Source organism: Lithobates pipiens, unplaced genomic scaffold (assembly GCF_037356315.1).
Source record: "Lithobates pipiens isolate NorthernLeopardFrog02 unplaced genomic scaffold, aLitPip1_a1.2 Scaffold_8, whole genome shotgun sequence".
Classification (NCBI taxonomy): Eukaryota; Metazoa; Chordata; class Amphibia; order Anura; family Ranidae; genus Lithobates; species Lithobates pipiens.
The window spans coordinates 412016958-412043516 of record NW_027507903.1 but is presented as its reverse complement, the minus strand read 5'-3'; the positions used below and the strand labels follow the sequence as shown (position 1 = coordinate 412043516).

The window sequence follows — 26559 nt, the reverse complement described above, 5'->3', positions numbered from 1 at the left end:
CGTTATAACTTTAACATAAGTTGCCAGTGTTGAAGTGCATTTAAAGCCATAGAAACTATTTTGGCATTTACAGCAAAACCTATTTTTTTTTGTGTAGCTTAAGGGACACAAGTATGCAGAAACACTCAGGTTATACTGCCGCCTACAGGAGGCTGGGACAATGGCAAACAAAAAGCCAACCTCTGTAGAACCCCTATTCGACCCAGGATGCTTCAGTTTTGTAAGCAAGTTGTACACAGGGTCAAAAAAACATAAGGTGGAAGAAGAAGGAAGAAGAAGAAGAAGGAAGAAGAAAGAAGAAGAAAGAAGAAGAAAGAAGAAGAAAGAAGAAGAAAGAAGAAGAAAGAAGAAGAAAGAAGAAGAAAGAAGAAGAAAGAAGAAGAAAGAAGAAGAAAGAAGAAGAAAGAAGAAGAAAGAAGAAGAAAGAAGAAGAAAGAAGAAGAAAGAAGAAGAAGGCCCCTGGTACAATATCCCAAAAGGACAATGAACAAGCCCGCTGAGTCTGCTAACAGCCAATGAGTACCAACCCTGAATTGAGACTGACTAGGCCCTTGTACACACGGTTGGACATTCCGACAACAAAATCCGTCGGATTTCGTCCGAAACTGGTGTTGCATACACACAGTCGGACAAAGTTGTTGGAAAATCCGATAGTTTGTAAATTGATGACGTTAATTAGTTACGACGGGACTACGTTCAGGCTAGTAGCCAATAGCTTTGGTCTAGGAATTTGATCTGAGCATGCGTGGCACTTTGTCCGATCGGAATTCTCTACAAACGATCAGACAAAGTCCGATCGGTTCATGTTGTCAGAAAATTTTATAGCCGAGCTCTCAAACTTTGTGTGTCGGATATTCCGACGGAAACAGTCCAATGGAGCCCACACACGGTCGGATTATCAGACAACACGGTCCGCTCTGACATTTTCCGTCTGAATGTCCGACGGTGTGTACAAGGGCTAAGAGGTAGGACGCTCAGATCATACCCTAGGGATAGGCAAATATGAAGGCATGTTATGACTCCAGACTGTCGCACACAAACAGGGCCACCATCGGGGGTGGGTGTCAGAAGGGAACCCAGGTGTCCCGAGAGGCCCGGTCGGGAGAAGCACCTGCCTCTGGCCCATAGACTGAGTGAATTTCTTTCCTGCAATCATTTGCAGGGGAAAAAAAAAAAAAAATTTGCTTGATTTCCCCATCAACAGTCAGTGTTGACAGGGGAATCCCTCCGGCCAAGCAATTGTGTTCTCCCACCAGGGGAAGCCATGCCCATCAGGAGAACGCCGTTTTATAGCTGTAAAATCCCTCAGGCTGGTTGTACCCAAGCTGGTCGATGCTTGATGGCTGCCCTATAGGTGTTTGGGGTCTGACAGAAAACTTTTGCCTAATCCAAAAACAATAGTTTATATGGCCTGCCCTGGTCCAGTGAACCTCCTCAGGAGGTGGCAGATCAGCCACAGAAGAACCTCCTATAACCAAGGACTCAAGTCCTGTGATGGATGGTTAATATACCCAATAGGAAGTCCCTGCAGTATATCAGTATGTCCTCTACTGAGGATCCAGAGGAATACAAAGCCCTTCAATGAGGGGTGTTTTACTGCAATGCAGCAGAGAAGGTTCACTCAGTTGTGCATTTTTCCTTTTTTCTTGAGAAGGGAGACTACCGTTTGAAGAGAAGCAGGTAGCAATGAAACATCTCTAAAAAGATGACTGCAGTTGTAAGTATAAAAACTTTCCATGCCCTCCAGTGTGGGAACCAGGTCACTCATCTTGGCACAGGAAAGATTTCCAAGCTCACAGAAGTGAATGTGTTACAACACCTAGGCGATGTCCAACAGAACCAATAATGAAAAATGTGTGTCGCTCAGGTTACAAAGGAAAGCAATCCTGTGCAAGCCAGGGAAGGAGCTTGTCTCAGCTCCAAACAACTGTTGAGCAAAGGATGGACCCCATGAAGCCGGACATCAATGCAGACCCACTGGTATTGGAATGAATGGAAGCCTCAGTCTGGGCTCCCACCTGGCCACACGTTTCACCACACCCCTCAGAGCTTTATTATGGGCATATTTAACAGAGCCCAAATTAGGGCATCCCTACAAACAGAGCCGCTAGTTGAAGGGATGACGAGACCACCCCATACACCCTAAAAGACATCAGAGTCGCACTAAAGGCATCTTGGTCCATAGGTACAACCTGCATGTCTCACCCAAGTCTAAGCTCCCAGCTACCAAAAGGGAGTTTAAAGAGGAACGAGCGTCAAAAATGGGAGACCATGACATCAGAATGATGTTCCCTCAATGCCATCAAAAGGAAAAAAGGGTATGGGTGTTGGTTCCATCCTAAAACTTCTGAGAACAAGGATCAAGAATTTTATTTTATTTTTTTAATATATATAAAAAAACTAAAGTAAGGTGGGCTTATCCATGCAATTCACTCAGGAGGTGCCAGGGAAGGGCACTAGGGTAACAGTGTCCAATGTCAGAATGGTTGCCTCCATATAAGAGAATTAAGTGACATGAAATGGTCCTAGCTGATCTAGCAACTCAAGTGATCCACAACTCAGCATTCTCCTCTAGGGGTAATTCTGATAGGAACCAACAACAGCGCATGGTGAAACAGCATTCAAGGATGTAAAATTCTCTTGACAAATGGTAATGGAAATGGAACTTGATGGTAACTGAGGTCCTAGAGTGCATAGACCCAGATAGACCTGAGAAGACAGGAAGGATATCACAAGCAAGTGAAGGAGAGGCTGCACACACATTCATGCATACAGTTGTGCTCATAAGTTTACATACCCTGGCAGAATTTATGATTTCTTGGCCATTTTTCTGAGAATATGAATGATAAAAAAAAAAAATTAAGGCAGAGCAGTGCCGACTTCCTGGCGGGCTCTGTATGTTAGCTGTGTGAACACGCCAGAGCTCATCTTTAATCCTGTGATCCGTTTGTAGTTAGTGTGTATAAAACGTCAATGAGTTTCTGGACTCCTGAAAGAACCTTGCATCTTTCATCCAGTGCTGCACTAACGTTTCTGGATTCTGAGTCATGGGGAAAGCAAAAGAATTGTCAAAGGATCTGCAGGAAAAGGTAGTTGAACTGTATAAAACAGTAAAGGGATATACAAAAAAAAAAAAAAAAAAAAAAAAAAAAAAAAAAAAAAAAGATAACCAAGGAACTGAGAAAGCCAATCCACACCGTTGAAACTCTAAATCAAGAAGTGGCAGGGGGTTCTGTTGAAACCAAACCACGGTCAGGTAGACCAACTAAAATTTCAGCCACAACTGCCAGGAAAATTGTTCAGGATACAAAGAAAAACTCACAAATAACTTCAGGTGAAATACAGGACTCTCTGAAAACATGTGGTGTGACTGTTTCAATATGCGCAATAAGGAGGCACTTGAAGAAGGGCTGAATGGTCGAGTCACCAGAAGAAAGTCATTAATACGCAAATTATCCCACTTACAATATGCCAAACAGAACAGAGACAAGCCTCAAATCTTCTACCACAAAGTCATTTGGAGTGATGAGACCAAAATTGAGCTTTTTGGTACACCATTCCTACTGTGAAACATGGAGGTGGATCGCTGATGTTTTGGAGATGTGTGAGCTACAAAAGACACAGAAAATTTGGTCAAAATTGTTGGCAAGATGAATGCAGTATGTTATAAAGAAATACTGGAGGAAAATTTGCATTCATCAGCCAGGAAGCTGCGCATGGGATGTACATATACGTGTGTGTACATATATTTATCGGCGAGTACTCGAGAAAAAAAGTATTGGTAGTCTTAAAAAAATAAAAAAAATAAAAAAGTATCGGTGCAACCCTAGCCCACATGGCTGTGTCATTCATTCAGAAAAGACAACTTACTCTGAGAGTCTGCATGGCACCAATGGTGCAAAGCTTACAAAAAAAAAAAAAATGAAATGCACTTTTTTTTTTTACATGCAGAAAATGTCCATTGATTGTGGCTTTTTTTAAAATTAAATTTCAGAATGGTCAAATTAAAACGAGATCTGGGTGTCCCAAAAATGAACAACAAGAACCCAGGTAAACAGAGGGGCCATTTCCATTGCATTTTATTAAACACATCCAAAGCAAATTCTTCCTTAGCGTTTTTTTTTTTTCATTCAACCACCTCATTTGTGTAGAAAGATGGATGCCAATAGGCTTCCTCACATGAACTTCTTCTGGTCCATCCCTACCATTTCTATAGAATGGGCATCAAGACATTGACTCAGCCATACCCAAAACTCCCCCCTGCTTCAACCATTCTTTGATAAATGGGTCAGTATCATGATAAATTTTCTTGTAAGCTTCAGTTCATACTGCCATTTTTCTGCAAAATTTGCTGGTATAATTTAGAATTCATAGTCCCATTAAATGGAAGCAAGCTATATACTGAAGCTGCAAAGCAGCCCTTGACCATCACTCTACCATGTTTGACTGTAAGATGTTATTTATATGAAATGTTAGTTTTACATCAGATGTAATGGGACGCATCCCTTCCAAAAAGTTAAACTTTTGTCTCATTAGTCCCCAGAATATTTTCCCAAAAGTCCTAGGAATAATCAAGATTTGGGCAAAATGCCAGACGGACCTTTGCGTTTTTGGTCAGCAGTGGTTTTCGCCTTGGAACTCTCCCACGGATTCCATTTTTGCCCAGTGAGGCCTGCAGTTCTTTAGATGTTGTTCTGAGTTCATTAATGACCTGCTGGATAAGTCGTCGCTGTACTCTTGGGAGTAAGTTTGGTAGGCCGACCACACCTGGGAAGGTTTACCACGGTTTTAAGTTTTGGCTTTCACCGTGGTTCACTGGAGTCCCGAAGCCCTAGAAATGGATTTGTAACCCTTTCCAGACTGACACATGTCAATTACTTTGTCTCTCAATGGTTCTTTAATCTCCTTATATTGCAGCATGATGTGTTGCTATTCACAAAGTGCAGCGTGCAGCGTGCTTCGCTCATGCACAGTAGGGACAACTAATGGCGGCGGCAACACCAGAAAGCTGATAAAAAAATTAAATCGGCTGGGGTGCCGACATTGCAGGATCCCTGGACAGGTAAGCGTCCTCAAAAGTTAGCACCTACAGTATTTGTAAATGCTGACTTAATTTTTTGGTAAGGGGGATGGAGCTCATCTTTGAGGGATTTCTTGATTCAGCAGGTCTGGCAGTAATCAGACCTTGGCATGGCTAGTAAAAAAATCTAATGCCACAACTGGTGGTATAATATTTTTGATTTCTCTTTTATACCAGTTCTTAATGTTTTGATATGCTCCACCTGCGTTGTGGACCCTATTGTAAAACAGAAATTTAACTGTTTTCCAAAACAGTTCCACCGTTTATTCATGATTTAGCAAGAGTGACTACTTTTTCCACACAGGGCCAGGCAGGTTTGGACAGGTTTTTCCTCTTAATAAATGAAATCATTTAAAAACTGCATTTTGTATTTACTAGGGTTATCTTTGTGCAATATTAAAATTTATTTGATTATCTGAATCCTTTAAGTGCGACATGTATGGAAAAAAAAAAAAAAAAAAAAAAAAAAAGGGAAACCACAGCACTGTAGTACAGCAAAATGCCAAAAGCCAGGACCAGAAATACTAGGGATTTTGAGTAAACGGACAGCCATTACATAATGAGTGAGACAGAATAGATAAAAGAACCTGGGCTGTAACTGGCAAATGTTCTTCCTTACTTTCCAATGTAACACCTCCCCCTTTTGCTGCTCCCACCATCAAACACAAATTCTTATCTTCCATGGTCACAAGGAAAGCAGGACTTTTTGCTGATGAGTTAATGAAAATTTGGGACTAACTGGTACCCAATTACAGAATGTCACTGCAATATATCTCGCAGGCCAAGTAGTTGAAATTCCTATTTAATGTGGTTGTAAAAGCAAACTTTTTTTATCTTAATGCATTACAATTAAAAAAAAAAAAAAAACCTATGTGCAGAGGCCCCCTAATACTTACCTAGATCAGGGGTGCCCAACCAGCGGCCCGGAGGCCACCTGTGGCCCGCGGAGCCCTCTGATGTAGCCCGCGACCTCCTGCTCTGGGATGGCGGGTTGGCAAGTGCAGATTGTGGGTTGCCCACCCACCATCCCAAAGCAAGAGTGTTGTGAATGAAGCCGGCGGTAGAGGAAGCAAGTGGTTGCGGAGCAGAGCAGCATGAGCCAACCTGAATGGAAGACTGTTGCTAAAGGCAAGTTAATTACTAAAATCAGTGTGTATATGGGCATATCTGGGCTGCTTTCAAACTGATCCGCAGGTGCAGCACAGAACACCTGCAGACTTCTATTACCTGTGGGTTTGGTGCACTTCAGAAAGTGCACCACCCCTGCAAGATATAATAGAAGTCTATGGCAAGGTACAGCTAAGCCACAGGTGCACTGTGCTGCACCCTCAGTGTGGGTAAACCACAGCAAGTCAGTGTGAAAGCAGCCTTAGGCTGCTTTTGACACGATCGGTTCCGACACGATCAGAACCCCCATTCACCTCTAGTGAACCACAGATGTAAACGGAGTTGTGGCCATTTACATCCACCTACCTCCAATCCAGTTAAAAAAAAAAAAAAAAAAAAAAAAAAAAAAGCCACGGGGATCCGCCCCCTTCCATCTGGGCAGATCTGAGGGCCCAGAGTTGAGCGGGCTGTGTCTGTCAGCTCTGCATATGCTGAGTGCACTTGGACCTGTCATCCACCTGCTCATTGTGGCCCATGACTAGTTACCAAGTTGCTTAAGTGGCCCTCGCTCTTCAAAAGGTTGGGCACCACTGATCTAGATCCAGCGATGTTGCACAAGAGACTTGACTGTTCGAGACACCCCTACTTATTGGCTGAGACAGCAAAGCAGCGCCATTGGCTCCTGCTGCCGTCAAAGTCAGTGAGCCAATGAGGAGAGAAAGCAGGCGGGGGACGGGCCATGTGCCATCGCTCCGTGTCTAAATAGAAATAAAATATAAATAGGCAGGGCTGCCCCATAGCAAGCCGTTTGCTGTGGGAGCACTCAGCAGGAGGGAGGGGCCAGGAGTGCCAAAGATAGACCCAAGAAGAGGAGGATCTGGGCTGCTCTGTGCAAAACCACTGCACAGAACAGGTAAGTATAACATGTTTATTATTTTTAACTAATAAAAACAAGACTTTAGTATCACTTTATTTGGGCAGGCACTTGAAATGATTGCTGTATTTGTGAAGCCAATAGTTTTCAAGCAGAAGAAGTTTATCCTGCTATTTATAGACATGAAGATTATCAGATGCATGATAATTGTCCAAACTATTTTACAATGTCTCCCAGCAAAGCAGACCTAAACTGGTACCACAAGTTAAAAATTTTAATCTTTGCACACTCTCTTTAGATTTACCAACTATGTAGTGTAAAAGCTTAAACTAAAAGGCCTTGGCATACATAGTTAGTAAATCAAAAAGGACACTATACAATCTAATCTAGTGTTGTGTTTGTGGCCAGCTTCAAGTTTCAAGGGATTAAATCCTGCCCAAAATACTTTGTTCTCTGAAAGGTGTACTGAATTCAGATGGCTCTTAAGAGAGCATTTGACAAGCAGAGAGGAGGCGCTGTAGCACCTCATTACCCCCTGCTTTAACCCCCTAAAATCCCACACTGGTGCGCCACAACCACATGCACTGCACATGGCTGCAGAGCTGGCTACATCCATTAAAAGTAACAGAAGGTACATTTCCTGACCTCAAAATTTAAAACCATATATTGTGAATATGCACCCCCCCCCCCCCCCCAACATTTCACTGAAGCTGCCATATGAGCCACAGAGGTGCTGATGGAGGAGGAGTTTCAGGAGGAGGGGTCAGTATAGGAATCAGTGCTTGCAGGTAGCAAGGTACCATGGGATAGGAAGTGCTTAGAAATTTATTGTAAGCAACAGAAATGAGCAGAGAAGCTGCAAAGCAAGGAAGTTGTGGAAAGAGATGGCCAGACTGGAAGCAAACATAGCATGAAAGGAGAGATTATTCAAGTAAGCTTATATTAAAATTAACAATAATAAAAGTTTAGAGATATTCTATAAAAAAATAAAACAAAAACATTCTTACCCGCCCATTTCAGATTGTGGAGTGGTCTTTGTAATAACAATAGTTTTCCCCAGCTTGGATTCCAGATCAACTTTGTAGTCTCTATGCCTGAGTAATTCTCTCCTAATTGGAGGCTGTAGTGGTTTTCCTACAAATAAAAGATATGTATTAAAAGATACATAGCACCATTTTGTAAAATGCATGAAGGCTAGAGCTGCACGATTAAACGTCAAGAATCTCTCTGCTCTTCTGAAGCCACAGTCTCAAAAGAAAGGAAGAGAAAAACTGGGCAGTCTGCCAAGAAGCAAAACATTATCAGTTGAACTTAAGTAAAAACATTGTAACATTTTGTCAATGGAATAGACTGTGTGTAAATGAAACAAGTTTAACCACTTATTCACTAAACTTTTTTCTGACATTTGTTAGTTTCAAGATACATTTTTTTTTCTTTTGCTAGAAAATTACTTAGAATCCCCAAACATTATATATTTTTTAGTAGACACCCTAGAGCAGTAATGGTGAACCTTGGTACCCCAGATGTTTTGGAACTACATTTCCCATGATGCTCATGTACACTGCAGAGTACTTGAGCATCATGGGTAATGTAGTTCCAAAACATCTGGGGTGCCATGGTTCACCTTCACTGCCCTAAAGAATAAAATGGTGGTTGTTGCAATATTTTATGTCACACTGTATTTGTGCAGCGGTCTTTCAAAACGCAATTTTTTTGAAAAAAAATAAAAAAAACGCAAACCTAACCAGTAAAGTTAGCCCTTTTTTTGTATAATGTGAAAGATTTTACTTTGCGAAAATAGTGAAAAAAATCGTGATCTTTTTATCCAAAGCAAAAATAAATAAATAAAAATCGGGATTCTCATTTTGGCCAGAATCGTGCAGGTCTAATGAAGGCCATTTGCAAATGCATCAAGGCTAAAATATTGTAAATATGTAAACATTTCACAAAAAAAAAAAAATAAATAAATAAATAAAAAACAATATTTGGAAGTGATGTCATTTATTGTAGTATATTTGTATTTTCGGACTACAACTGTACTGACAAAAAATAAATAAATAAAAACGATCTGATATCGTAGTAGGGAAAATTTTCAAACATGTCTGACTGAATAAGATCAGATGAATTGTCATGATCGGCTCTTGAAAGCTCTGTACCAACAATCGTAAAAAATCGTGTGCAGTTTTCAATGGCCATTATCAGCACTTTTTTTTTTTTTCTATCGGCAAAGCGCCAATAACCCTATTTTTGACCAATAATTTTTTGGCAGCTGACGAATTGGTGCATCCCTAGAGTAAATAATTGGACTTTTTCTGTTTGCACTTATTTATGGAATAAGGCCATTTGACCAGTTAGAGCTTATTCACCCTTGTGCAGAGACGTGCGGTTTTCTTCACTAGATCTTGTTGCTATAGTGCATTAAAGTGACACAAAAAAAAATAATATTCTTGTTCTAAAACAATCCATACACATTTAGTACATAATGGCCCCAAAACAAATTTTGTCATGAAATTTATGTGTTTTTGTTTGCCTCCTTGTAGTAACATTCTCTGTGAGCTGCTGAACCTTCTACGCCAGAGATTCGACTAGGAGCAGAAAGCTGCAAATGGCATACTGAGCATTTACAGGTACAGCCAGATGGCTGCTTAATATTGTTATCATGTAAAGCCAGCATAAAAAGTAAACTTAAAAAAAAAAAAAAAAAAAAAAAAAAAAGTCCACTGAATAATCAATCTGTTGTTAATCAAATGAATGCCTACATCAAGTGGACAAAGCATTGCATCATCCAAAGTTAACTTACTATAGGACACCCTCATCCTACACCTCACCGTCCTCCATCATCCCAAGGCACTATGATACCATTTCCCAGAGTAATGTCAACCTTATACCCCAGAATAACAGGAGCTAACCCCCTGGCTCTTCAAGGTCATGGTATACCATGTTCCACTTGGCTGCCTCGAAACGCATTTCAAGCATTCACAAACACAGCACAAAGAAAAATTCTGCAATCAATGCAACCATATCCGTACTTTCTGTAGAAGCGAACACTGGTAGTAACCTGGCTAAACAGAGTGCAGCTCTTGCCACAATAATCTCACTCTATGGCAATACTGGGGCAAATTCAGAAAAATTTGAGCAAAATGGATAGGTCACCTTAAATTGCAGGGATTTCCTCTCACCTCCTGTTTGGCTATGGGACAGGAAATGAAAAGGAAATCTCTGCAATGGGACACAGATGACGGGGAAAAAATAAAAATAAAAATAAAAATAACACGGGGAAGAAGGAGGTCTGACAGGAGTTATACTCCTCCCTTGAACTATTCAAAGTAAAATACATTTCTGCCTTTAGTTCTACTTATATTTGACTGTCTAAGTTATAGATCTATACTTATTTTTTTCTGTCATCATGGCATTCCACTGCCTCAAATTAAAGTGGAACGAAACTCTCCTACTCTTCACAGCCAAGAAAGTGGCCATCCTACGGTAGCTTTTGTTTGATCTGCAGTTGTAATGATGCTGCACCTGTGATCAGTTATGACACCAGTTATTTGATGGCTTAACAGTTATGTTGAGATAACAAGCAGCTGTGACAGTTATCCTTCACGGTTAGCCTTCAATGTGACTGTTTTAGGAATGTCTAAATGAATGGGTTTAGTTCCACTTTAAGTGATAAAACAGGCAAAATGGTTACTTTTCTGACATGTCTGCCACAACAATGTCCAATTTGTAAACAAAATACAAACCATCTTTCTTTTCTCGCTCTTCAAGGATTCGTTTCTGGGCAAGTTTCTCATATTCATCTTTGTCCCACTTTCGACGGAAATCGGCATTTTTGGACTGTAGAAAAAATAAATTACAAATGGTGAAATATTATAAACTATAATAAAGAATCCATGCCAAGAAAAATGCGCTATAGGCAGACAAATAAATGCAAAACTGAAAACAGGTTTACTTTTTCTCCTGCCAAACGATATGCGATTTTTGAACAGACTTGTGATTGAAACATTCAGGATTATCTCTTCATTGCTTCCTGCATCACCTCAAGGCCCCTGAACAGAGATGAAGCTTCTCATCTACTAGCCAATCAGCGATATGAAACTGAATTGCTGAATAAAGGAAACAAGTTTGTCGTCCACAAGTGGCATTCATAGAGGACTACACTGAATTTGTCCCTGATAGCCAAGCAATTGAGGCAATAAGTGAATGGCATTGGGCGTCATCTGAACTGAAGTCAATCAGTGCCAACTTTCAAACAAAAACGGCTCGGGCCGTTCCCCATATATGGGTGTAAAAGGTTATGAAAGGTGAACTTATGCTTTAAACCCCTTTCACACTGAGGCAGTTTTCAGGCATTTTATAGCTAGAAATAGCCTCTGAAAACTGCCTCCCATTCATTGCAAAGTGTGCTTTCACACTTGGGTGGTGCGCCTGTAGAGGGCAAGAAAAAGTCCTGCAAGCAGCATCTTTGGAGCGGGTTTGGGAGCCCTATAAATAGAGCCCCTGCACCTGAAATGAATGAGCACAAAGACCACAAAACGGTCTTTTATTTTAGGTCACGGGGGGCCACAGGGTACATGTGGGTGAAGTGGCTTTGACCTAATCTCCAGTGGGCTGCCAGCATACTGGTTTCGTTTTCTCAATAAAACCTTTGCCATCCCTTTCTGGTAGGTCTGTGGCAATATGTATGCAGAACACAATGCTTGGTAGTGAGTATGAAGGAGCATCCATTTCCGCATAGGCTGCAGTCCTTAGTCTAGGGGTCATTACATGGAGACATGATGTGTGATAAAGTGTTCACAATTTAAAGGCACACAGAGCTGCAAGCAAGCTGCCTGCTGTGGGAGCACTCAATAGGAGGGAGGGGCCATGAGCACAGAAGAGGGACCCGAGAAATGTCTGTGCAAATCAACTGCAATAGAGCAGGGAAGTATAACACATTTGTAAAGTCTGGTTTAAAAAAGAAAAAAATAATAATAATAAATATATATATATTTTTTTTTTTTATTATTATCTTTAAGGTGAAAAACCTTCTGTGCTGCAGCTCCTCCAAGACACACACCCCCCCCCCCCCCCCTTTTAAAGTTTCTTACCGGAGTCTGATTTGATCCAGAGATGTGCACAAGTGCAGTGTCTCCAGCCTCTGTCTCTCTCCTTATTGGACAGATTGCTAGTAGCAGGAGGCCATTGGCTCCAGCTGCTGTCAATCAAACCCAGGAGTGGGTGTGTGACAATGTGCTGTTGTCTGTGTGGATGCAGCAGCGGGACTCAGGAGCGAGCCCACATGGGTGCCCCAGGGAAAGCAGCTTTCTGTGGGGGCACCTGGTGAAGAGGAGGGGCCTGGAACACCAGCAGGGGACAACAGAAGAGGACGATCGAGGCTACTCTGTGCAAAACTATTGCATAGAGCAGGTAAATGTTTATATACATATATACAAAGGAGGGTTTACAAAACACTTTTGCCTGAACGTTGACATACAGCACATCTCTCAGAGACGTGAACAGGCACAAAAGAAGAACATGGAAATCCGAGTCGCTCCTGGAAGAACGCTAACTGTTGACGTGTGAATGGGGACTTGCAGCTGGCCCCCCAATGACACACCGTGGCTTATGTGCGTCATCAAGGGACAGCTGCAAGAACCAGGAAGGGAACAGTCAACAGCGCAAAAAGAGAAAGCGTTGGCGCGAGAAACAACGCCTGATTCGCTGAGCGCCCAAGTAGGTTTATTGTAAACCACCAAACAAGGGAAGAGGAGGGGTTAAAAATAAACAAACAGGGGGTGAAGATCCTCTTTAACCCTTCTCTACACTAACCAAAGCAAAAAAAAAAAGTTACACTTTAATAGTGCCTCTAGAAATCCGATGGTACATAGGAAGGAATCCAGTGCACTAAGGATTTGTGGCCAAGTACTATTCTATGGGGTTTCTCTGAAGAAATCTCAGCACATATCAAAGCTTTGCTGCCAGCTTCTCCATCCCCAGCTCGTTCCATTAACACACAACCAATATCAATCCCCAGGAGCTCCTTACCCCACTTCCTGACGCCATTTTTCCCCTTGCCTTGAAGCCAGCTGTCGCACTAGATGAGGTAATACTCCTCCCCGTCGCCGTGAGGTCGCTAGTTCCGCCCCGGTAAAACAGGAGAATAGCCCCGCCCCCGGCATATAAAAGAATTCACTTGGCGTGGGTGTAAAAAGATGTCCGCTTGTTGACTTCAGACTGTCTGCTTACTGCGGCTGAGTGGGGGTGTACCAAAATGGCCGTGACGGAACGTCACTTCCGCTATAACTTTTGACGGGTTGCCTAATCTGACGGAACACGTTATGTGTATGAACGTAAATGAAACAATTACATAAAACAAGCTCGAGTAACATCAGCATAGCACAATAGGTTTATATAGTAGCTAATTCACTATAATATGTTCGGGACTGTGTGAGATTTTGAGAACACTAGGGGGTGTGGCAGGTTTTAGTTCAGCCATCTTTGATGTGGGCAATTTGCCGTTTGTTGAGCAAAAAGCTGAAGAAATATTGCGAGTGAATGATTTTTACGTGTAGACGAGATGTGCTTATATGTGCAATATACAGTTCTATAGTCCTGATGGTTCCTATGGGATGTTCTTATCTGGGGGAGTTCATTCATGTCTGATAGGACTGAAGGAGAACTAGAAGGTCTACTTCCTCTGGAGGTGACACAATCACATGGACTGCAAGCAGCATTACAGGGAAGCTCAGGGATAGGGTGTCTGCTTTATAGTGCACTTGTTTTAGTCTGATTATATATTTTACCGTGATAATGATCTAAGACGAAGAAAGACTTTACTGAACACATTAATTCAAACACTTGCAAGGCCATGAGCTGAAGAGTGAGTAGTATCTAGCAGGTCTTCACAGTTTTCAAAGGCAACCCTTGCATGTCTGTTTCTGACAATTTCATCTTAGGTAAGTACCGTAATTATTTCAATATTTTAGATGCCTATATTTTGCCTTTCCTTGTTCCTTTTTTACCACCTTTTCAACATGCTAATAAGGATGAGCTCAGGCGTGTTCGCATGCTCCATGTGCAGAGCCCGCCAGGAAGTCGGCGCTGCACTAATCACAGGCAGTGAGACATTGTCCGATCTCTGCAGCCGCGCATCGCGCCAATGTCTCGCTACCTGTGATTAGCGCAGCACTGCACCAACTTCCTGGCGGGCTCTGCACGTGGAGCATCCGAACACGCCTGAGCTCATCTTTACATGCTAATAATAAATGAATATGTTTAAAACCTAAGGGCCCTTTCACGCCGCTCTGCTCTGTTCTGTTCGCCAGGGGATCCATGAACAGAACCAATGCTGCATCGCTTCTGAACAGGACAATATTATTATTATTCAGGACTTGTATAGTGCCAACAGTTTGCGCAGCGCTTTACAACATGAGGGCAGACAGTAGACTTACAATACAAATCAATACAGGAGGGACTAGAGGGCCCTGCTTGTTAGAGCTTACAATCTAGAACTTTTTTAACATTCGCACCCATTCAATTTGTGTCTGTTTTACAGTCGTGGTCAAAAGTCCTGAGAATGACACAAATATTATTTTTCAGAAAGTCTGCTGCTTCAGTTTTTATGATGGCAATTAAGGTTAAGCTCAGGCGTGTTCGCAAACAACACATGCAGAGGCCGCCAAGAAGTCGGCACTGGGGAGCGCTAATCACAAGAAGGGAGACATTATTCTGATGCACGGTTGGAGAGATCGGGAAATGTCTCACTGCCTGTGATTAGCGCTCCCCAGTGCCGAATTCCCGGGGGGCTACGCACGTGCTGTTTGCGAACACGCCTGAGCTCTTCCTTAATGGCAGTTTGCATATACTCCAGAATGTTATGAAGAGTGATCAGATGAATTGCAATTTTTTTTTTAACAAAGTATACATCTTAAGCCGAAACACTTGAAAACAGGTTATACAATCATGCTGGTATGTTCTCAGTATTACATCCCAGGTAAGGAGTTTTCTCATCCAAACTGTTATCTGTTTATTTCAATGTAAGAACCAAATGACAGACTAATTTACTCAGTAAGCTTCCAATGAATCCATATATCCTATATAAAGAGGGAGCAATCACACAGGTCTATTGATTCTGAGTTCCAGGTTTATTTGTTAGGTAAAAGGAGGGGGGGGGGAGAAGAAACGAGGAAAGAGGGGAGGTGAGGGGGGGGGGGGGATGGGTATTCTGATATCTATTAATCTGATCCATGAGGAATCCAAAGGAAAAGGGAAGGAGAGTCAGAAGGAAGATAAAAGGGTAAGAAGGGAACCCGGTCCATTGTCATGCTACAGAGTTTGGTACCTCCATAAGGTGAATTGCACTTAATTGCAAAGTCCCTCTTTGCCATAAAAATGAACTTTAGGCTGGGTTCACAATGAGGAACGAAGCGGCTCACAGCAAGGGTCTCGTGAGTCCCCGTTCACCAATTCAGGTCCAATTTCAGCCCAAATTTTGGCCTGAATTCGGACCTGAAACAGACCAGAAGATGCACCGGAGGGAGAGGCCAGGGGCAGAGAAGGAGGATCCAGGCTGCTCTGTGCAAAACCAACTGCACAGAGCAGATAAGTATAACATATTTATTATAAAAAAAAAAAAAGAGACTTTTACAATCATTTTAATCCCATAAAAACATTTCCACTGCATTTGTGAAGAAGGCTTCCCAGGGCACCCAAAATAATCCAGCAACAGCCAGGATCATCTCCCACACTTGATTCAGCTGTGGGATCGGGGCACCACCAGTGTAGAGCTTGCTCAGGAATGGCAGCAGGCTGGTGTGAGTGCATATGCATGCACAGTAAGGTGAAGACTTTCTTCAGGATGGCCTGGTGTCAAGAAGGGCAGCAAAGAAGCCATTCCTCTCCAGGAAAAACATCAGGCATAGACTGATATGCAAAAGTACAGCCCAACTAGCATACAATGCCCATAGAAGGAAGATATGAATACTGAGACGGACAGATATGCCCCAGGAGACAGCCTGGTGCTGTACATGTTCAGCACCAGACTGTCTCCCAGAGGCATATCCATCCGTCTCAGTATTCATATCTCCCTTCTATGGGCATTGTATGCTAGTTGGGCTGTATTACGTGCCACTAACGTTACTGAGCTTCATTAGTGTTTTTCCCTATTGGATCCTGGATCTCCCAGCGTTCTTTCTGGTGGGTATTGTCACTGATTGACATGATACGCACATCTGCCCCTGTTGTAGCAACACTAAGTTTACTTACTAAACCATTTGCACGCTGTTTACTTTTTCAGTTTGCTAGAAGCATTCCACATTTTTGGAAACCTGGCCATTGGAGATTTGTACGAGGCCTAGTCCACCATAAGACAGTGAGATTCGCTCTCCCCTTTTTTTTGTTACGTCTTTACATATAGTTAGTCAGGTTGAAAAAAGACACATGTCCATCAAGTTCATCCACAAAAAATAAAAATAATAATATCATACAATCCCATATACCCAATTCTATACCCACAGTTGATCCAGAGGAAGGCAAAAAACCCCAGCAGAGCATGATCCAATTTGCTAAAGCAGGGGAAAAAATTCCTTCCTGATCCCCGAGGCAATCGGATTTTCCCCGGATCAACTTTACCTATAAGTGCCGGTTCACACTAGTGCGATGCCAGACATTGCATGTAATTCGCAGCGCACTGCTGTTCACATTACATGCGATGTCTGTGCGGGTGCGATGTCGGCCATACAGATAGCATGGCTGATATCACACCGCATTCGGTCCAAACACGCACAGGACCCTTTTTTCTGTTTGGACCAGAATCGTATCACATTTGTGTTCACACATATGCGATCCGATTCATGTTCGAACTGTCAGTTCTCAGTGCGATACGCAAGCTGAAATGGGGGGTGTCGTTAACATATAATGACACTCCCCAGCAGTTCTCATATGGCAGTGTGAACTGCCGTGCGTGTCGGGAGCGATGCGGGAACCCGCACATGATTCGCAGGGTTCTCGCATCGCGCTAGCGTGAACCGGCACTTAATGTTAGTACCCAGTTATATTATGTACACTTAGTGCCGGTTCACACTAGTGCGATGCGAGAACCCTGCGAATCAACTGCATCGCACTTGACACGCACGGCAGTTCACACTGCCATATGCGATCTGATGGGGAGTGTCATATGTTAACGACACCACCATTTCAGCTCACATATCACACTGCGAACTGACAGTTCGGACATGAATCGGATCGCATATGTGTGAACACACATGCGATCCGATTCTGGTCCGAACAGAAAAAAGGGTCCTGTGCGTGTTTGGACCGAATGCGGTGCGATATCAGCCATACTATCTGTATGGCTGACATTGCACCCGCACAGACATCGCATGTAATGTGAACAGCCGTGCGCTGCGAATTACATGCAATGTCTGGCATCACGCTAGTGGGAACCGGCACTAAAGCAATCAACTGAGCTGGCCAGAATCACCTCTGCAGGGAGTCTATTCCACATTTTCACAGCTCTTACTGTGAAGAAACCTTTCCGTATTTGGAGATGAAATCTCTTTTCCTCTAGACGTAAAGAGTGCCCCCTTGTCCTCTTTGTTGACTGTAAAGTGAATAACTCCACTCCAAGTTCACTATATGGACCCCTTATATATTTGTACATGTTGATCATATCCCCCCTTATCTCCTCTTATCAAGAGTGAATAAATTCAGTTCCTCTAATCTTTCCTCATAGCTGAGCTCCTCCATTCCTCTTATCAGTTTGGTTGCCCTTCTCTGCACTTTCTCCAGTTTCCCCGATATCCTTTTTGAGAACTGGTGCCCAAAACTGAACAGCATATTCCAGATGAGGTCTTACTAATGATTTGAACAGGGGCAAAATGATATCTCTCTCTGGAGTCCATACCTCTCTTAATTCAGGAAAGGACTTTGCTCGCTTTGGAAACCGCAGCTTGGCATTGCATGCTATTATTGAGCTTATGAGCTACCAAAACCCCTAGATCCTTCTCCACTATGGATTCCCCCAGTTGTACTCCCCCCCCCTAGCATGTATGATACATGCATATTCTTAGCCCCCAAGTCTTTGAACCTTGTGTCCTGAAGAAGCCTAACGGCAAAACACATAGACGCGCAAGGGCTCACTGTACAAATTGTATCATTCCATATGATTTTTAATCTTTTGAACACTGATTATACCATGTACTTTTTTCAATAAATATAATTTTTGCTATTACTCCATTGTTTCCAAGCCTCTAAAGTCCGACCTTTTGGTTACTTGTTTGTTCCCCCTTCAATTTACAGATGTGGCATTGTGAGTGCTTTCCTTTCTCATTTTCCATGCTCTATGCAAGATCTCACCTCGTGGAGTTTCAATGATCATGAGAACGGTGAGGAATCAGCCCACATCTACATGGGAGAATCTAGTCAATCTCAAGGCAGCTGGGATGATTTTCATCAAGAAAAATCCTGAAATCCCGCAGCATGTGCAGTCCACCTACTCAAGAAAGCACATGTACAGGCCCGCCTGAAGTTTGCTAATGAACATCTGAATGATTCAGAGGAGAACTGGGTGAAAGTGTTGTGGTCAGATGAGACCAAAATCAAGCTATTTGGCATCAACTCAACTTGCTTTGTTTGGAGGAGGAGGAATTCTGCCTATGACCGCAAGGACACCGTCCCCACCGTCAGACATGGAGGTGTCACGTACCTGATGGTTGAGCCCACGGATGCAGGGAGCGGCTCCTCATATTCCTCTTGCTCAAGAACTCCTGGTAGATCAGACAGATGTTCAGGAGCACAGAAGGGGCACAAGTGCCTGGCAGGTCACAAATGCAAGGGCTGGTCCGGACTCTGAGTAGCAGATGGGGAACCAGATGCAGGTTGGAACCGGGATCAGCGGAGAGCAGGAGCAGCAGGAACACCGGAACAGAGAGGAAGGTGTCGTGTCTTGGAGATCAGCACACTAGCAGATCTTCAAGCAGGCCGGGTTGGACGCTGGTAGGCAGGAACAGCACCAAGGCGGCAGGCAAGGCGTAGTCGGGGACAAGCCGGATCATACACAGGCGGACTGGATAAGTACCAAGGCACCAGGCAGAAGAATCGTCAAGACAAGCCAGGGGCAGCGGCAGGCAGAAAACAGAGGATAGTCAGAGGCGAGCCGGGTAACCGGTATGAGGTAGCAAGTAAGGTATAGCAGAGGGGTCTCTCAGGAACGCTGTAGACCAGACAGCAGGGAGGCAAGGTGACAGGTCCCTTTAAATAGCCCCTTTGGTGCCAAAATTCGTCATACTGCGTGTCCGCGTGTGCTCAGATACTCGTGTGTGTTCGCACGCTCACGTTATCATTATCGTGCCAATTAGCGTTGGTGCGCACCCGCCCGACAGCGTTGGCACGCACCCACGTGTGTCCGACAGTATCCACGCGCACCCGCGTGTCTCCACCTGCGTTCACGTGCACTAGTGTGCGCCGGTTGGCTCTTCTGCTGGGGATTCTGCAGGTAAGATTTCTGGGAACAGCCGGGTGATCAGAACGTCCTTCTTGACATTGCCCCCCCCCCCAAGGGGCAGCCTTCAGATGCCCAATTGAGCCATCTTATTAGGGTGCGCTCTCTTGAAGACCAGAATTTAGTCTTTCAGCGTGAATGTTGGATTCTGGGTCCCATGAATTATATTCAGGGCTGTACCCTTTCCACTTCACCAGGTACTGAACCTAACCACGTCTCTTCCTGCAGTCCAGAATTGATTCCACCTCAAACTCAACTTCTCCATCAATCAGAATAGGTTCGGGCGGACCGGTGTTTCTGCCAACGAAGGGATCTGGGACAGTGGGGTTGAGTAGAGCCACATGGAAAACCGGGTGAATCCGGAATGACTCTGGCAGCTGTAGTTCATAGGTCACACTGTTGATCCTCTTTACAGGAAAGGGACCCACGAACTTAGGACCCAATTTCCTGGAAGGACATGCCAACTTTAGGTTCAGAGTTGATAATCAAACTTGATCTCCAGGCTCCAAGTTAGGTTCCCCCTCCTCGTCTTATCAAAGATTTCTTTATAGTATTCCTGGGTCCTGGAAGTTTTTTTTTTTTTTTTTTTTTTTTTTTTCCTGGAGAAGCTTATTGTTGGCACTGAAAAAGGCTAAAGTCTCTTGAGCCGCAGGTACCGAGCATTCCGGAAGGTTATTTGACAGGAACAAGGGGTGAAATCCATAATTTGCAAAGAATGGAGTTTGCTTGGTGGCGGAGTGGACAGAGTTATTGTATTCAAACTCAGCGAGAGGTAGGAGCGGAACCCAATCATCCTGAGAGAAAGAAGAAAAACATTGCAACATTGCTCCAGTGTTTGGTTCGTCCTCTCTGTCTGGCCATTAGTCTGCGGATGGTAGGCTGAAGAAAAGGAGAGATTAATCCCCAGGGAACCACAAAACGTCCTCCAGATTTTTGAGGTAAACTGCACCCCTCGATCGGAAACAATGTCTGCAGGGATCCCATAAAGTCTCAATCTCTCTGATGAAGACCTTGGCTGTTTCGGTAGCAGAAGGGGTACCCTTCATAGGGAGAAAATGTGCCATCTTAGAAAGTCTGTCCACAACCACAAAGATGGTAGAGTTGTCTTCAGAAGGAGGCAGCTCGACGATAAAATCCATGGAGATCATCCTCCATGGTCTTTCAGGAACGGGCAGAGGCTTCAGCAGACCCCAGGCTTTGGATCTGCTGCCCTTCTTCTGAGTGCAGACAGTGCAAGACTCCACGTAATTCCTGCAGTCCTTTAACTGTGGCCACCAAAACATACGCTGGAGCAGAGATTGAAAAAATTGAGAGAGGTTGTGCACCCCGAAATGGCCGGCTAACTTGTGATCATGGCAGGCACTGAGAACAGCAACTCGCACCTCCTGGGGTACAAAAATGTTATCCTGATGCCACAACAGATCGTCCTTTGCTTGCAGCATGACATCAGATGGAGGAGAGGCACAAACAGAACCTCGTTTGATCTTGGCCAACAAGACCAGACCACTTTTTGCGATTTGGCACTGCGTCGCTTTAACTGACAATTGCACGGTAATGCGACGTGGCTCCCAACCAAAATTTACATCCTTTTTTATTCCCCACAGATAAAGCTTTCCTTTGGTGGCATTTGATCACCCCTGCGGTTTTTATTTTTTGCGCTATAAACAAAAATAGAGCAACAATTTTGAAAAGAACGCATTATTTTTTACTTTCTGTTCTAATAAATATCCGCCAAAAATATATATAAAAAAAATGTTTTCCCTCAGTTTAGGCCGATATGTATTCTAATATATATTTTTGCTAAAAAAACAAAACAAAAAAAACCGCAATAAGCGATTGGTTTGTGCAAAAGTTATAGCTTTTACAAAATAGGGCATAGTTTTATGGCATTAATAATTTTTTTTTTTTTTTTTTACTAGTAATGGCGGCGATCAGCGATTTTTTTTTTTTTTTTTTTTTATATTTATATTTATATATATATTGTGAGGGGTTAGCTCGGCAGCAGGTGTGTGTGACCCCCCTGGATGGGTTCACAACACAAAATCAGGCACAGCAGACAGCGTTGTAGGTGCAAGAAAAACAAAAGATGTGGTTTATTTATGCTACATGCAGTGAAACATATAACAGCCAAACAAAAATAAAACATGAAAATAAATCCTGGTCAGCTTGACCTCTAATTACACACTTAGATTCCCTATCTAACAACTGAGTGCAGCCTTGTGCTGCACCAGTCCCTGTCTCTGTTGTAGAGGTTTGCCACACAGGCGTTAACTCACCGCACAGAACAGGTGTCACACTCCCCAGTCTATACAACACAAAACTGGTTCCAGGATGGAGCATCTCCCTAAGCATGCTGGGGTTTTTTGTAGAGGTCTTAATGAGCCCACTTACTTCAGCTGGGCTCATTAACTCTTCCCCTCTAATTGTAAAAGTCTGCATAAAGCCTGAATCTAGGGCACACATATTTCCCATCCTGGATACAACCAGGTGACTTTACCTGCATGCTGCCACAATATATATATATTTTTTTTATTGTGACTGCGACATTATGGCGGACACATCGGACATTTTTTGACATATTTTTGGGACCATTGTCATTTATACAGCAATCAGTGCTATACAAATGCACTGATTCATGTGTAAATGACACTGGCAGTGAAGGGGTTAACCAGGGGGTGGCGGTGTAGGGGGTTAAGTGTTCCTAGGGGCATGTTACTAACTGTGGGGGGCTGGGCTTTGTGTTAGTGAACATTGATCTCTGCTCCAATCACATGGAGCAGAGATCAGTGTCACTTGTTGCTAGGCAGAACAGGGAAATGCTGTTTACAACGGCATCTCCCCAGGAGACGATCGTGGATATCCCCGTGGCGATTGAGTCTACAGGACCCGCAACCGGACTCATGGGGGTCCCGACCGGCACGCGAGCGCGCCGCCATGGGAGGGCGGCATATAGAAATGGACTTGCCTATACGACCAATATGCCTGATCGTGCCATTCTGCTGACGTACATCGTCGTGCCTCGGTTGGGAACTGGTTAATAATAAAAGTCAAAAGAACAAATATACTCAAAACATAGCCAAAGTTCAGTAACCGGAACGGATAGTCAGCCAAGCCAAAAGTCAGGCATCCAAGTAGTGGACAGCAAGCAGGATCTGGAGCCAGAAGAGTTGTCAGCACAGCCAGTCTTTTTAAGCAGGAGATAGTTTCTTGTGATGTGACCAATGCAAAGGTAGAGAGCTCCTCTGGACTGGACAGCTTAAGTAGGCACGACTGACAAGCAGGATCATCAACAGCAGAGTAACTGTGGAGAGAGATGGGAGCTGGCAATTAGCCGACAGCTGAGAGAAGGAAGGGCTGAGCCCAGCCCTGACAATTGCTAAATCTTGGTTTCATGCTTCTCATGACTAGGCTATTATTCCTGGCTATGCTCTCTTTTGGAAAGACAGGGTAAAACGGAGGGGTGGTGGTGTCTGTAGAGCTTATTACCAATATCAGTGACCATAATATGATTTAATTTAATGTTAGTTGTAAGCAACAAACCCATACGGGAAAGATTAAAATGCGAATCATGATCTTCTAAGCAAAAAAATAGTGATTCTGATTTTAGCCAAAATTGCGCAGCTCTAGCGTGTATGAAATCGTCTGAGTTCAGCTGAACTCACATGAGTTCAATCCGGCTGTTAGTTTGAATCTAGGCTAAGAGCAAATTTTCCAAGTATGAGGGCTGCTCTCCAAGACATGGACTGGGAGGGAATATTGGCATCAATGGACACAGAGCAGAAATTGGAATTCTTCAAAAAAGAATGTATGCGAACTTGCTGCAAAGTATATTCCCATGGGCAATAAGTTTAAAAAGGCTAAAAATAAAACCTATGTGGCTCACGGCCAAAGTTAAAATGGGTATAAATAATAAAAGAACGTTTTATTGGTTATAAAAGAATAAACAGAACAATAGAAGCAGATACATGGCTGCATCAAGGTATAGCAAAAAAATACACTTCAGGAAAATACAGCTGGGACAGCATCGTACAAGGCAAAATGCAAAACGTTCTACAATAAAAGAACTTTTAAAAATAAAACTGAAAGAACACTATCATAGTTTAAATGCTACAATGAATATCACAGAATATGTAGAAAGGCAATCAAGGATGCAAAAATTCAAAATTAACGTCAGATTGCAAAAGCTAGTTGGACAAACACCAAAAAAATCTTTAAATATATTAACAGTACTAAAATCTTGTATATAGTCCCTTCATTCCCTCCAAGAGTTTACATACAATTGATGTTAGGCTAACTGGCCTGAAATTCACAGGGATGTATTTTGGACTCTTTTTAAATATTGGTGCTACTTTGGGGAAAAGCCAGTTGGCTGTTACCATTCCAGTCAGTAGACTGTCAGTAAAAATTAGGACAATGGTCTGGCAATTACTTGACTGAGTTCCCTAAGTACTCTCGGGTGCAAGCCATCTGGTCCTGGTGATTTATTAATGTTAAGTTTCCCAAGTCTAATTTTAATTCTGTCCTCTGTTAACCACGGAGGTGCTTCCTGTGATGTGTCATGAGGATAAACACTGCAGTTTTGTTTATTGAAGCCCCCGCGACTTCCTCGTGAAGACTGAAGGGAAGAATAAATTCAATACCTTTGCCATCTCCTCATCCTTTGTAATCAGATGTCCTTCCTCATTCTTTATGGGGCCAATATGGTCTGTCCTCCCTTTTTTACTGTTTACCTACTTAAAGAATTTCTCAGGATTTTTTTTTTTTTTGCTCTCCTCCGCTATGTGTCTTTCATGTTCTATCTTAGCTGTCCTTATTGCACCCTTACATTTCTCGTTGCATTCTTTATAAAGTCTGAATGCTGAGGATGATCCCTCAACCTTGTATTTTTTGGAAGCCTCCTCCTTTGCTTTTATATGCATTTTTACATTGAGGTTATGCCATCCAGCACTTTTGTTCACTCTTAAATTTAAGCCAGGGTTTGGGGATTTGCAGGGGGGTTGATTTGGGAGGTAGAGGGCATGTGGGGGACAGATATATATTGGTGCAGGGTGCAAAGCACAGAGTGCAAGTCAGGGAGTGCACGGTCCAGGAGGGTGCAAGTCAGGGAGTGCACGGTCCAGGAGGGTGCAAGTCAGGGAGTGCACGGTCCAGGAGGGTGCAAGTCAGGGAGTGCACGGTCCAGGAGGGTGCAAGGCTTGTCATGCACGGTCCAGGAGGGTGCAACGCTCGTCGACTGTATGATTGAATCGGTTCTGATATCGCTGTTTTACTAATCTGACAGCTTATTATTCTAAATAAGAAGCCTTCATTTTGTTTGCAAAATTAAAGATTTTAATTACCAGCAAGAATTAGGCTGGTTTCACACCTATGCATTTTCAGTGCATTTTGCAGGTTTGCACTACAGTCCATTTACCATGGTTACCTATGGAACACATTCTGTAGTGCAAAATGCAAAAAGCATTAAAACGGCATTGGTGTGAATCCAGCCTTAGTACTTACATTTAAAGAGCACCTGTCATTTCAGATTCATCATGGCAGTGCCCGTTAGCGGACATCCACTCACCTGCTGCCACCATGTCCCTCACCTTGTGTCACTGCAGTATGACCAGCCATCCTATTAAAGTGAATGGGACTGTCGGTGAGTCAACAGTGGGTCAGAGGAGGAGCCACTGTGGGACAGAGATGACAGTTACTCTTTAAAAACTACGATTTGAATCAAGTTGATTTAAATCAAGCTTTTTTACTAGCGATTTAAACCATGATTTAAATCCACTTGATTTAAATCAAATCCACCTGAACTGTGGTTGTAGGCTTCCTCAATCCTATCTTTTCACATAATCCCAGACAAATGATGTTGAGATCAGGGCTCTATGGGGGACAAACCTCTCTTCCAGGGCTCCTTGTTCTTCTTTACTCTGAAGATACTTCTTAACCACTTGACCACTGGGCACTTAAACCCCCTTAACCCTTTCATGACTAAGCCTGTTTTTGGAATTTGGTGTTTACAAGTTAAAATCCATATTTTTTGCTAGAAAATTACTTGGAACCCCCAAACATTATATATACATTTTTTTTTTTAGCAGAGACTCTAGAGAATAAAACGGCGATTGTTGCAATATTTTATGTCACACGGTATTTGCGCAGCGGTGTTTTAAACGCAACTTTTTGGGAAAAGGGACACTTTCATGAATAAAAAAAAAAAAAAAAAACTGTAAAATTAGCCCAATTTTTTTGCGTAATGTCAAAGATAATACGCCGAGTAAATAGATACCAAACATGTCACTCTTTGTCATCAATCCACAAGTGTGTGCAATTATAAAGTACAGTACCTAAAAATCTCAATAGGCGACGCTTTAAATTTTTTTTTACGGTTACCAGGTTAGCGTTACAGAGGAGGTCTAGTACTAGAATTATTGCTCTCGCTCTGACGATCGCGGCAATGCTATGCGTTTTCTTTGCTTCGCGGGGACGGCGGGCGCTTTAAATTTTTTTTTATTTATTTTAAAATTAATAAATTGTTTTTAAAAATGTGATCGCTTTTATTGCTGTCACAAGGAATGTAAACATCCCTTGTGACAGTAATAGGTGGTGACAGGTACTCTTTATGGAGGGATCGGGGGTCTAAAATACCCCCCACCCCTCCTTTACACTTCAATGTATTCAGATTGCCGAAAACGGCGATTCTGAATACCGTATATCTTTTTAAAACCGGCGCCATTGGCAGCCGAGTAAATGGGAAGTGACGTTATGACGTCGCTTCCGTGTTTACTATGAGGAGACTGGAACGAAGCCGATTACGGCTTCGTTCCAGTTCCTCCCCAGCAGCCGGAGGCAGCGCAACTTGAATCGGTGCTCCCGCTCGATCGGGAGCACCGGTAACAGCGGCGGGAGGGGGGACGTCCCCTCCCGCTCCTCCGGCATAACAGCCGAGCGGCTTTTAGCCGCATCGGTTGTTATGCCTGGATAGCCAATCGCCTGCTGAAGAAAACGGTACCGGGATGATGCCTGCAGGTGCGG

At 43.2% G+C, this 26559-nt stretch overlaps 2 protein-coding genes across 2 annotated transcripts in view; one reads left to right on the top strand and one right to left on the bottom strand.

The window, feature by feature from the left end:
• ZMAT2 (zinc finger matrin-type 2) overlaps positions 1–13225 on the bottom strand; it is a 50397-nt gene extending 37172 nt beyond the window's left edge. The window contains exons 1-3 of the mRNA XM_077474148.1: positions 13089–13225; positions 10805–10898; positions 8069–8195 (exon numbers count right to left, since the gene is read on the bottom strand). Of these exons, the coding sequence (XP_077330274.1) occupies positions 8069–8195; positions 10805–10898; positions 13089–13106 (239 nt within the window). The 5' untranslated portion in view covers positions 13107–13225. The remainder of the gene's footprint in view (positions 1–8068; positions 8196–10804; positions 10899–13088) is intronic.
• A 351-nt stretch (positions 13226–13576) lies between these two features.
• The window catches only part of LOC143964428 (histidine--tRNA ligase, cytoplasmic-like), a 192483-nt gene continuing 179500 nt past the window's right edge, over positions 13577–26559 (top strand). The window contains exon 1 of the mRNA XM_077474147.1: positions 13577–13999. The gene's annotated coding sequence lies outside the window, so the exon portion shown is untranslated. The remainder of the gene's footprint in view (positions 14000–26559) is intronic.